Below are 12,237 nucleotides of genomic sequence, written 5' to 3'. Positions count from 1 at the left end.
CACCTCACCCGGCGCAACTACCCGCTGGAAGAAGGCTGCTTTGTCTTGACGCAGCACGACCATGTCATGCTCATGAAGCTCATCGACCTCATCGCTGCCTTCTTGGCCTCGTGCATTGAGGCCAACCGCACGTGCATCATCATCACCAACGGCGAAGCGGGCTGGGTCGAGGCGTCGTGCGCGCGCTTCATGCCATCACTGCTGCCTCTTCTCTCAAACATCCAGATCGTCTCGGCGCGGACCGCGTTCGAGGCCACGTACCCCGTCGACGAGTGGAAGGTCGCGTGCTTTACATCGGAGCTCGCCAAGATCATGGGCCAGAAGAGCCACGCGCAGCAACACATCATTTCGATTGGCGACTCGCACTATGAGCGCGTCGCGCTGCAGGCCTTCTCGTGCATGATGCCCTTGGCCAAAACCAAGTCGGTCAAGTTTGTGCATGTGCCGAGCATGGAGGACCTCATCCGCCAAGTCAAGCTCATCCAGACGTACCTCGGCCACCTCTGTACGCACCCGGGGCACCTCGACTTGATCTTGTCCCATGACCTCCTCCGCGACGTGTCGGTGTAGGCGTGTATTATTATTCTTGTGCATCGCTTTTTTAATTTAATGATTCCTGAACATTCCTCTCCCGTTTGCCACCGCGTGTCTTTCCACACGTGTGGGTTTTCTCCCACCCGCAAAAAAACACGCACCCCACGATACGACAAGCTAGATATTTATTCCAAAGCACAAAACCACGTCGTATTTCCCACATGTGGTCAACACGCCATGTGAAAAACCTACGCCGACGAGTCGGCCTGCCGGCGATGGATCTCATGCGTAAAGAGCTACGGCGCATGATGCACATGAGGAGGTGACGATGAGATGAGCATATCTACCTGGCAGGCCTGGGCGTACTCGGCGTTGTTGGCGAGCCCAAGGCTCTCGAACGCCTGCGGCTGGTCGGTCTGCAGGACTAAAATGGTGGCCTATGAGACACCATGGGATCGCAACGTCGATCTTGTACCATGCATCGTCTGGAGGAAGAGCGCAAACTCGTCAATGTTGTCTATTCTGCTAAAGTAGTCCTTGTCGTCGTCGTCAAAGTACGCGTCCGAGCCGCCCTAACTCGATGTTTGTTCGCGTATCAATGTATCAAGCGTACCTTGCCGAGGTCGCGGAGGATGCTCGCGTACTCTTCTTCCTTGAGCGACGTGTCGGCGTCCTCGCCCGAGTCGTACCCGCCTTGGTCAATGAGCGCCTTGAGCGTCTCGTCGTTGCGGTCCTGGTACGACCGCAGCCCGTCGTCGGTCGAGTGGCGGCTCGCCTCGACAATGTGCGTGAGCTTTTGCAGGACGAGCATCACAATCGTCGAGAATTGCGTCTAGAAAATCAAATCCATCATGAAAATGCAAGAAGATGCAAGAAAAAGACATACCTGGACGACGGCCGGGAGCTCGGCCTGGGGCACGCGGAGGAGCGACACCATCCCGAGCACAAACACCTTTTGCTCCGAGTAGCGCGTGCGCACCTCGGCGTTCCGCAAGAGCGAGTTGAGCACGGGTTCGACGACGGTCATCTTGTCGAGGACCGAGAGCGTCAACGGCACGCTGTAGTGGAGCGCCGAGAGCACGACGCCCAGCAGCGACGTGACGACGCGCGTGTCATGCTGCGGCGTGCGGCTGAGCCGCATGCACACGAGCTGGAGGCACGGCGGAACAAACATGTCGATGCCGTCGCAGTTGAAGAGGATGCAATCCATGGTCTGGCACGCGCCCCAGACGTCTTCTTCGTCCACCTCGGGCTTGTGCAGGAGCTTGCGCACAAAGTTGAAGACGAGCTCGAGGTACGAGATGCGCTTGACGCCGGTCGGCAGGTTGACTTGGAGCACGCCTTGCAGAAACCCGTTCGCGTCGCGCCCAATGACGCTAAAGAGCACGGCCACGAACGAGTGCATGTACTCGCTGCCCCACGCGTCGGCACCGCGAAAGAGAGACGGGAAGAGGAGCCACACTTTCGGGTGGATCGACTTGGAGTAAAACGTAATCGACTTGACGATATCGAGCGCCGGTTCGACAAAGTCAATGTAGCTGTCCGAGCTCAGCAAGAGGTGCAGGATTGGAATGAGCGCGTCGAGGAGCGGTTCAAAGAGCTCGGGGTGGTTGTAGATGCTCATGAGCACCGTGTTGATCGTGTCGAGGCACGACGCGGCCGTCAAGCACGCGTCGTCTTCGTCGTCTTCGGCATCGAGACACTGCTTGAAGCGCTGGCTCAGGCGCAAGACGAGCTGAACGGCGTACGGGCCCATTTCATCGCAAAACTGGTCAATGAGCTGCTCGAGCGCCAAGATGACTTCGTCCGAGAAGCCCATGTCGTCCATAATCTTGAAGAATTGCTCCAGGACGGTCGGCAGCACAGGGCGAAGCACGTCGAGGACGATCGTCGTGTGGTTGTACATGACGAGGTGGCGAAAGCTCTTGGCGGCTTCAATGCGCACGGGGAGATCCGGGTCCTGGAGCGTCGCCAGCACGCAGCTCACGAGCTGCGTCATGGTCGAGTCTTGAAACACGAGCTTGGTCATGTAGTTGCGCGACACCATTTTCGTCGCACGGAGACGCATGTAGCCGCGGGGATTCTGAAAGGCCGGCAGCACGTGTGCGAGCACGATCGACTCCATTTGCGACTGGTGGGCCGGCGACAACGTTAAAAACGCATCGAGGGCGCCGAGTGCATGCAGCGCCGCCTCTTTTTGGATCCAGCCGTCTTCGTCGTTGGCCGGCGTCACAAGAATGTGGTTGTAAAACCCAAGGACTTTGGAGACGCAGTGCTTGCCGCGCTTGGTGCAGAGGTCCGAGAGGAGCGTCTCGGCGGCGTAGACAGGATGGAGGTACTCGCCCATGACATCGTTGGTCCGGCGGACATACTCTTGCGGGTCGGCCTCGTACACGGCGAGGTCGGCTGGCGTGAGGCACATGACCGGGTGCAGGACTTTAAAGAGCACGAAATCCAAGTGCGGCAAGAGCTGCTGGTACGACGCGCCCGAGATGATCGCTTCTTGGAGGTACACGAGGCAGAGCTGGACGACGCGGTCGGGACAAAACTGGCCTTGCGGACGCAGCGCGAGGGTCTCGAGCACCGAGACGAGGAGATGCGGCGCAATCGTCGACCGGAAAAACGTCGCCATCGCTTGGGACGCGGTCGCGTGCTTTGGGTTGCCCCACGACGTGTAGAAGCGCGAGATGATCTGGATGCCCCACTTCTTCGCCTTCCACCACGGGTGGCGGTGGCGCGTCTCTTCGTCGTCAGGCGAGCTCGGGCCTGCGAGCTCGGGCATCGGCTTGGACATGAGTGTCTTGAGCAGCTCCATCCAGCCCGTCATCTCTTCGACCGTCAGATACGGCGGCAGCGTGCACTGGACGCACGACCAAAAGATTTTGCAAATCAAGTGCACCATGTGCCCTGCCTCGATGGACGGATTGCTAGTCGTGATGCTTTGTTGTGAGACTAGGGTCGTCAAGCATATAGACAATCTCTACCTCAGGAGCTGCTGGAGCATCGTGCGAAGGAGCGGAAACGTCGCAACCACAATCACGTTGAGCGTCTCGCGTTGCTACGTGGGCGCGCTATGAGCGCTCACAGCGTATCGGCGGAGGACGTACCGTGGGCGGTTTGTATTCGTATATCTTGACGACCTTGCGGAGCGCGAGCAGTGCCTAGTACGCACGCGCGATGATGTCGATACGTACAAGGCGAGGCGTACGTTGCAGATGCGGTGCGGGTCGCCACACTGGAGCGTGGCGCGAATGTCTTCGATGAGCGTCGGCCATCGCTCCTACATGCCGCATGCTAAGCGCGTGGAGGTACGATTCGGTCGTACGGGAAAGTCCTGGCGTGCGATGATGTTGACGGATTCGACCATGAGGTTCTGGATCGAGTTGACGTGCGAGTCAAAGAGGCCTTGGAGGATAAACTTGCGGTACTCGTCCTTGTCGGCGTCCGGGAAGATGGCCTCGGGCTCGACAGGATGGCAGTCGCTGTCGTGGCCCCAATGGCCCTGGATGAGGTTCTTGAGCAAAATGGCCGCCGCCTGCTGGATTTCGCGCTGGACGTCTGGCCGCGTCGCGAGCTCCACGAGCAGCACGACCGAGCCGCGCACGCTGTGGAGGCCGCTGATGGCCGCCTCCGCCGCCGAGCGCGCGGCCGCGTCCTCGCTAAAGGTGTGCAGTAGGATGTTGTGCAGCGTCGCCGAGTCCATTCTCGTCGTCGTCGTCGTCGGTCTCGGGGTCGTCGGCCGGTGGGGGCGAAGTCGGATCTTGCGGCCGGGGCACACTATATATTGAATATTGGAGGATTCATGGACCCGTTCGGGCGGCTCGATTCGGTGGCTCAAAACCCGCCAAATGCGATCGCCACGTGGCCACATACAAACCGCAAGTCAAACACTATTCTCATATTCCGATTCCATCCATTGCAGTGAGGGTGTCACCCGTTGCTCGATCGCACCCAACTTGGCCGACCAGCATGCTGCTGCTGGCGGGAAGGAACCAGTCGTCGCCACCCACTGCGCCAGGCCCGTCTCCATATCCCAGTACGTAGTAGTACCAGGATTGGATCGGCCCATCCAATGTGGTCGGGCGATGCAACCTGAAGCAGAGGTTGCGATCCCGTTGGGTTTTTTATGGGACCTCACCCAGTCCTGATCACGTGGATGATTGGGATCCATATTGTACCGTGCAATAAGCTCGGGCTACAAGAACGTGAGCACAGTGTGAAGGATGCTGAGGCGTTGTGCGTGGCCGTTGGTATCCTCAATGCCATCCTAACACGGTGTACATCTATGGCCTTGGTAGCATCCACGCCGCCTGTCTCGGCTCGACGGTCGTCCAAGGGGACTCGCTGGTGCGGCGAGTTGGGTGCGATTAGCCGCCTGAAACCGCGCGCCCGCGTTTCAGAAAGGCCGAGCATGGGCCGGCGCCGCACCGTGGTTGCGCCCGAAGGCAAGCGCACGAGCCTCGTGTACAGCAAGCCCATCGTCGTGGCGCCGGTTGTGGCGCCCAAGGCGCCGGTCGCCGAGCTCGACATGAGCGAGCGCAAGCGCCTCCTCGTGGCCAACGTGCCGATCCTGAGTACGACGACGACGCGCCTGCAAAGGACGCGGATGGATGATAATGACGCATGTTGGTGCTGTAGCCATGGCGATCGCGGCGGGTGCGTCACGCACGCAGCTCATGGACGCGCTCACGCCGCTGCACTTTCCCAATGGCGCGTTCATCGTCCGGCAGGGCGAGACCGACTCGGACATCTACTTTGTCGAGAGTGGCACGATCCAGATCACGCGCGCGCGGCTCAAGAAGCTCAACAAGGACGACCAGCAGCAAATCTCGACCCGCACCGAGTTCGAGTACTTTGGTACACGTCGACGCGTCGCATTCCATCGCCTCTATGGTGATGCCTCATAGGCGAGTCCACGTTTGCCTATGCACTCGCCATGCAGCGCACGGCCAATGCGATCGCGGTCGGCGACGTCAAGTGCTTTACGGTCTCGCTGCACCACTGCAATATGCACCTCGGCTCGGTTCGGGATCTCATGCGCTACCGCCTCCTCATGCGCGAGAATGGCGTGCTCGACAACCTCAACGTGTTTTCGGCGTTGACGCTCACCCAGCGCGGCCGCATGCTCGGGCTCTCAACGCTGCGCGCGTACGACGATGGCGCGCACGTCTGCAAGCTCGGCGAGATTGACGACCAGTACTTTGTCCTTGTCGAGGTTCGGCCTGCCTACCCTCCGATGGCAGTCGTCGTAGCTGTGGTGTAGGGCGAAGCCAAAGTCTGCATTCGACCCAACGGCGTTGAAGTCGAGCTGCTTCGAAAAGTGTCTTTTCAAGGGTTTGGGGAAATGGGCCTTTTCGGCAAGCCGCGGACGGCCGGTTGCGTCCGACGCAAACGGTTCAACATGTCTCATAGTCGCACGATTAGATGTCGTTGCGGTCGGCCCTATCGTGTGCATCGTCATGAACCGAGAGAGCTTTGTGAAGGCGCAGACCGGTGCGGCCCACGACGCCGATGGCGGCGCCTTAGCGACCAATGTCTCGAACGAGTGGAGCATGCTGCGGCGGCTCGAGGCCATGCACAGCAACCCACGGGTCGTCGAGCACCTCGTCAAGTTTGTGCGCAAGTTCCAGTCGGTTCAGGCCCAGAAATTCGCGGGCAAGACCATGTACACGGATCTGTACCGGCGCGTGTTTGCCAACCCGCGGCTCGCGCTCGGGTTCCCGTCCATTTCGAACCGCATCGACTGGTTCGACCCGATCTCGGCGCGCAAAGTCATCCGGTTCGAGACCAAGCGCATTCTGAGCACGGAGCCGTCGCGGGATCGCCCGCCTGACGACGTCGCGTTCCTCGGGCGGCTCGCCGAGACGTCGACGCTGCTCGAAAAGTTCCGCACCGACGACTCCAAGCGCGACGGCAAGTTTCTCATGGCGTCGCAGCTGGCGCGGCTCATGGAATTTGCGATCGTCCGGCGCGGCAAGTACATTTTCAAACAAAACACGATCGAAGGCAAGGCGTACATGGTCCTCCGCGGCGACGTGAGCGTTGTCTTTGAGGACGGCGACGACAGCGTCGGCCATGTGGTCGCGACCTTGACGGGCGGCGACAGCTTTGGCGAGCTCACGCTCGTCACCAACATGCCGCGCTCTGCATCGGCGGTCGCGGCCACGGACGTCGAGCTCATTGTGCTCCAGCGCCGGCACTTTGCGCGTCTCCTGCCGGGCTTCCGCATCCGCCACTACATCATCGAGCGGGCCGACTACCTCCACGAGCTGTACCCAAAAGCGGACCACAAGGCGTGCATCCGCGTCGCCTTTGATATGGCTGAGGCCACGTACCACGCGGAGCATATCTTTCTGCGCCACGGCCACCACGCCCGTGGGTTCTATCTCATTCTCACGGGCGTCGTCGGAGTCTACAAGCCAGCAGTCGCCGAGAGCCGCGGAGTCGTGCACGTCGGCAGTCTCGGGCCTCGGCAGTTTTTTGGCGCCAGTGTGTTTGCGATCCACGATGTAGAGGGCGCGACGTACATGGCGACGACGACCGTCACGGTGCTCGAGCTCAGCGACGCGAAAGCGCGCCGCATGGACCTGCACATGATCCAAGCGACCACAGCCGCGTTGAAGGTCCGGGCCACGTACGAGGCGTCGGTGGTTGCGACAACGACGCCAGCGCTGTTGTTTGACCCGATCTCGCCCTGGGCCTTTCTCGTACGCACGGAGCAGCAACGCTCGTTGATGCCATTCGTGTGTTGATGTAGGGCGACGAGAAGACGCAGCTGCAGCATCAAGTCGACAACGTGTTGGATGCATTCCGCACGCAGAGCGGTGGCGCGCTGCGGGGGGAGGGTGCTACAAAGCAACAGAAATGCGAGAATGGCGAGCTCCGAAGTCCGCGCTTGACAGTGGATGCATCGCCGTGGACCGAGCCCGTGTTTCCGCTGCCAGCTAAAGACTCCAAACCGCTCCTCGGATCGTTTTTGTCGCGGAAGCTGCAGAGCTACCAAAGGGTGACGGCGATCGTCCCGGCCAAGACAGCACTGCTCGCGCCACTGCAACCACCGATCGAGGTGACGCCAACGAGTCTTGCGGCGACACCGCGCCAGACAAAGCACCACCACCGGCGCGTGTCCGGACCGTGGCCCAATGCGGCAGGAAAAGCAGCGTCGGCGCCCGAGCCCGAGGTCGACGACACCGAGGCCGACGACGACGATTATGTCATCGACTGGACGACCGACGACTGCAGCGACGTGTGGCGATTCGACCGCGTCCACGACGACAACCTGTATTTATGAAGGCACGGGCTCGATACATTGATAGATTTTAAAGTTTAAAAAAGAGATCAAATCAATGAAAATTGCACGCCTAAGGAAGTTTCATTCTCTTTGACCCTTTCTTTCTTCCCCACATCGACGTCTGACATTCTGGTCACTCTGCCAAGTTCACTGAAGATGACACGCTTCAAATATATATTTTGCCCACTCGCGATGGGGCTTACGAATACAATTGCAGCAGGATCCAAGCCACACAATTCAACGAGACAGAGATATATCGCGCTACCACTGAAGCACGGGCGGCAAGTACTTGGCGCAGAGGCTCTGGTAGTAGGGCAGTGACGCGTCGACGTCGATCGCGTCCAAATCGCCGGCAGTCGGGGGAACCCGCCCATAGTGCAAGCCGCGCAGCTACACCCATCGCAACAACTAAGCAAATACTAGTAGCATGCATGACGTACCATGTCTTGGACGTCCATGTCGTCGGGCGTCGTAAGGTCTGCATATGCATCGTGTTCGTGCCACACGTGGCACGAGAAGAAGCGCAGAAGCGGCAGCGCCTCGTCCGGCAACTGCGTCTTGTTCCCAGCGAGCACAAGGAACAAATACTCTTCCGGCGTCCACGGCATGACGACCTGGGCGATGCCTGCGCCGGCTTCGTACTTGGCCGTGGGCGTCTTGTGGTCCGTATTGAGTGCGTTGAGACTCGGGTGCGAAATCGAGTCGGGAATCGGCACGCCCGTGACCCACGTCGGCGTGTCGTCGAGCCACCGCGCGGCCGAGATACCCCGCAGTACAACGCTGTCGTCGTCGTCGGACCAGAGGAGGAAGAGCATGCCCAGAGCCCGCCTAAAGTATACATGATATCAATACGACGACACGTCCGCAGCAGCCCGTCCACGTACAGAAACACAACGAGTTGCATCCAATCGGGATGGCCCTCGGCGCGAATGGCGTTGCCGTCGTGAAGCATGTGCTGCAAGAGTCGACTGCTGGTCGCCGCGCCCGACTCGCCGTTGAGACGAAGCAGCGCCTTGCACGCATCGTCGATCGAGAGCGCCGCGTGGTTGAGCCCCGCAAACGTCGCCGCCTGCGCTTCGGCAAAGCGCATGTTCTGGTACTTGCGCATGAGCTTTGCGTGGACCGGCGTGGCCTGCGTCTTGTCGCACGTGAGCACGCTGATCGCGTCGCCGTCCCACGCCATGGGCTCGGCCGAGATGGTGAGGCCGCGCGCGCTGTCGAGCCCGAGGTAGTTGCCGTGGAAGCTGCGTAGCGCGACGCCGCCCGACGAGGGATGCGCGAGGACGTCAAATGTTTCCCACGTCGAGTTGACAAAGCGGTCGGCGAGCACGTTGCCGACGGGCTCGACGCAGAGAAACTTGCCGTGCGCACTGCGCAGCGAGATGGTCCCGCCCTTGGGCGTCGAGGTCGTCAGCAGCATCGTCTGCCAAAAGGCGTCGCGGGACTTGCCCGTCGTCGTCTCGATCAGGCCGTCTTCGGACGCAACGACAAAGACGCCATCCATCGTGCGCAGCGAGATCATGCAAAACGAGTGTGGGCCCATGGACTCGAGCGAAATGGGCTCCTTGGTCTATCAAGGAGACCATGAGCATGCGGAGGGATGGATGCGTGCTTTTTCGTACATGGAGCGGCAGCGCCATGGGCACCTTCCGGAAGCTCTGCGTGTCGTTGTACAGGAAGAGAATCTTGGCGTTGGGCTTGACGGTAAAGCCCCACGTCTCGTAGAGGCCGACGAGCTTCTTGTGCCTGGCATCGCATGAGACTCGAGTTGCACAAGGCGGAGGAAGACGTATACCGGCGTGTGTCTTCTTCGGCCTCGAGCACGAGCTCCGTGACGTTGCGCGCCTGCAGCGTCGCTGTCGTCGCAAGAAAGAGCAGCTTGGAGAGGCCCATGTTGCGGTAGTTTTGGTTGATGTCGATGACCTTGATGTGCGCCGACTGGTTGGCTTCAAGCGTAAAGATGAGCTTGCCGATCGCGCCGCGCCGCGTGTCGGTGAAGAGGACCCACTTGAGCTCCTTGGCGCGGACGTCCTCGGAGAACTGGAGCCGGAAGCACGCGCTGCTGCCGTCGAGGACCTCGCGCAGGTCGACCTGCCCGGCGAGGCGGAGCGGCTCGTCCTGGTTGCTGCTCATGCCGACGGGTTGGCGAATTTCTTGTTTCGTGCAGGCCAGCGCGAGCTTTAATTTCCAAAATATCGAAGGTCCATAGCAACATCAAGCTATAAAAAAGATTGATAAAACTATCAATAGAGCCAATCAAAAACGCTCGGTGGATGACAGGTGGTCGCATTATAGCCAATGGCATCGCTTCCTTTTCAATAGTTCAACCTGCAGGCGTGGTTCAAGCTCTGACTCTGGGTCCCAGCAAACATCCAAACGGTACCCTTGTAGCATGACGGTCCTGAAGCCTTGTGGAAGAACATGCAGACAGATAGCTGCCTCAACGGGCGCTCCGGCATCGGTTTCTGCAATGCCGAGCGTGAAGTCGCCATCGCCTTCAATGGCAAGCAGCTCGCACACGTCCCGAGCACGAGTAGAAAAGTGTAATGATATCGACCATCTCGTGAGTCTCGGGGCGGTGCGTATTGCACCTGCCACCGGGGTAGAAGTCGATCATGACGCGGATGATGTAGACGACACGCAGGAGAACTTTCCATTCATGCAGGACGTCGTCGCAGCCGTCGATGAGTTTCTCGTAGAAGTGGATTGGGCCACTGAGATTTTCAGCGTGCCACGTAATGCAACCATTTTGACAGTTTTAAACGCGTTTTAAACAATGAAACCAACGTTTTTAGAGCCGTTCGAAACGAATCATTCGTGAGGTTCCCACAGTTTCCAAAAGATGTGCGCAATAGGCACAGGCGGCGGCATGCGGCCACGGACGGCCCGGCGGCATGCGCTGCTGCGCGACAAAGGCCTTTGGAAACTGTGGGAACCTCACTCGACCGTGGGCTGCCAGCTGCTACTCGAACACATCCACAACCCTGTGGTGCACCGTGGTTTCGCGGGCTTCTTGGACGCGATGGGTGGCCAGCGCTTGGTGCTCAATATCCCACCACGTAGGTCCTTTATGCATACATGTACCGACTCTGCTGTCTCCTAGACGCGATCACGCCACTGCAACATCATACGCTGACCTTGGACCTTGCCAAGTCGACCGCGAGGATGCCAATGCGGCATAGCGTCCAAGACAGGGTGTACTGAGTACCTTTGTGCCGGGATCTTACGGCTCGACCTCAGTTCAAGATAAAGTTCAACATGCAGCGCCTCTGCGAGAGGGTTTCGGTTCAGCTTTGCAAATGGTCGATCCAATGTGCCAATGAACCGGAAGTTTAAATGTCGAATTCAAGCACAAAAAGTGTCCAACACAGGAAATAATGATGTACTACACTGCTCGACTCGATTCGCCAGCTCCTCGAGCACTCGGCGGCGCAATGCACCTCGGGGTTGGCGCACGAGCATTGCTGTCTCGCCGTCGCGCATCCGCAGAACACGCTCGGGACAACCTCGATGCAGTCGTCCGCCGGCACCACGCCCGCGACAAGAGAGCGAACACAATCCAGAAGCATCCGTGTGCGCGCGCAAACGACCTCATCGTTCTCTCTACATTTGTGTTTGTGGCTTGGTGATCACATGGCGCCGTTTGGCCTTCTCAGCAGAGCGAGCCCATCGGACGAAGGCGGCCAGTCATCCCAGTGAGACCCTCGGATTTACAACTCCAACCGCCTCGTTATCACAGAAAGAACCGAGGACTCCTGATTCCTCGGCAAGCTAGCGGTCGCTCCCATGTATTGTTCAGTCGATGATACAAATTAGAGCTCGAGCACTTCGCAGGAAGACGAACGATTGCCTACTCGCACCGACGAACTCGAGTAGGAAATCATCATGCAAAGGTCCTCGACTACTAGTACGCTTTGAGAAAAAGCGCGCGCGCGTCGGGCCCATCACCACGATTGACGCCAATGCACAGAGACGCGGAGCCGTCAATTTCATTCAGAGACGTCCTCCAAAAGGGCTTCTTGTAGAGATCGGGCTGCATTACATCGGCGTCGACCTCATGGTCGCACAGGCAAGAAGACCATCGATCGCGACCAAGATATCAGGCGCGCGGATGGCCGCAGTGGTCGAAGGAGAACCTTGTCGCCGTGGACAGGAGCATCATCTGGCGTTGGCAATACATCAAGCGCCATGCAGCGCGTGAGCGGTCGAGCATGGCACGGGTACAAGATAGATGGCCATGACGGACAGTCGTCTCAGCGAGCAAGTGCAAATGTGAGCGTATCGTTTCGTGCCTACCCTCTATCTGGGTCCATGTAGGCGGACCCATTCATTAATTGTTTTGCGCTCAATACCAGATAATAAAAACTAATACTTTGAAACTATTGTAATAGATACCGTTTTGTGGGACCCTC

At 59.1% G+C, this 12,237-nt stretch overlaps 4 protein-coding genes across 4 annotated transcripts; 2 read left to right on the top strand and 2 right to left on the bottom strand.

The window, feature by feature from the left end:
• Nucleotides 1-66: 66 nt before the first annotated feature.
• On the top strand, nt 67-570 carry SPRG_03165 (hypothetical protein; the record flags this gene model as incomplete). Its single annotated transcript, XM_012341757.1, has 1 exon — nt 67-570. One exon carries the CDS (start codon nt 67-69, stop codon nt 568-570), a length of 504 nt encoding a protein of 167 aa, XP_012197147.1.
• Nucleotides 571-782: 212 nt separating this feature from the next.
• Nucleotides 783-4,312, bottom strand: SPRG_03164 (hypothetical protein; the record flags this gene model as incomplete). The annotated part of the gene is made up of 9 exons (XM_012341756.1): nt 3,860-4,312; nt 3,743-3,814; nt 3,642-3,695; nt 3,519-3,592; nt 1,421-3,461; nt 1,148-1,366; nt 1,010-1,106; nt 882-958; nt 783-830 (listed from the first exon to the last, which is right to left on the bottom strand). The coding sequence occupies exons 1-9, from the start codon at nt 4,235-4,237 to the stop codon at nt 783-785; spliced, it is 3,060 nt and encodes a 1,019-aa protein (XP_012197146.1). The 5' UTR covers nt 4,238-4,312.
• Nucleotides 4,313-4,945: 633 nt separating this feature from the next.
• SPRG_03163 (hypothetical protein) lies at nt 4,946-7,834 on the top strand (the record flags this gene model as incomplete). Its single annotated transcript, XM_012341755.1, has 6 exons — nt 4,946-5,108; nt 5,173-5,391; nt 5,442-5,749; nt 5,798-5,909; nt 5,959-7,241; nt 7,292-7,834. The coding sequence occupies 6 exons, from the start codon at nt 4,946-4,948 to the stop codon at nt 7,823-7,825; spliced, it is 2,619 nt and encodes an 872-aa protein (XP_012197145.1). The 3' UTR covers nt 7,826-7,834.
• Nucleotides 7,835-7,982: 148 nt separating this feature from the next.
• Nucleotides 7,983-9,999, bottom strand: SPRG_03162 (hypothetical protein). The gene is made up of 5 exons (XM_012341754.1): nt 9,621-9,999; nt 9,448-9,571; nt 8,710-9,395; nt 8,266-8,653; nt 7,983-8,215 (listed from the first exon to the last, which is right to left on the bottom strand). Exons 1-5 carry the CDS (start codon nt 9,956-9,958, stop codon nt 8,087-8,089), a joined length of 1,665 nt encoding a protein of 554 aa, XP_012197144.1. The 5' UTR covers nt 9,959-9,999; the 3' UTR covers nt 7,983-8,086.
• Nucleotides 10,000-12,237: the final 2,238 nt, after the last annotated feature.

This window comes from Saprolegnia parasitica (assembly GCF_000151545.1).
Source record: "Saprolegnia parasitica CBS 223.65 unplaced genomic scaffold supercont2.8, whole genome shotgun sequence".
NCBI lineage: Eukaryota > Oomycota > Saprolegniomycetes > Saprolegniales > Saprolegniaceae > Saprolegnia > Saprolegnia parasitica.
Note: the sequence above shows the minus strand (reverse complement) of the source record. Positions and strands in the feature narration are given on the sequence as shown.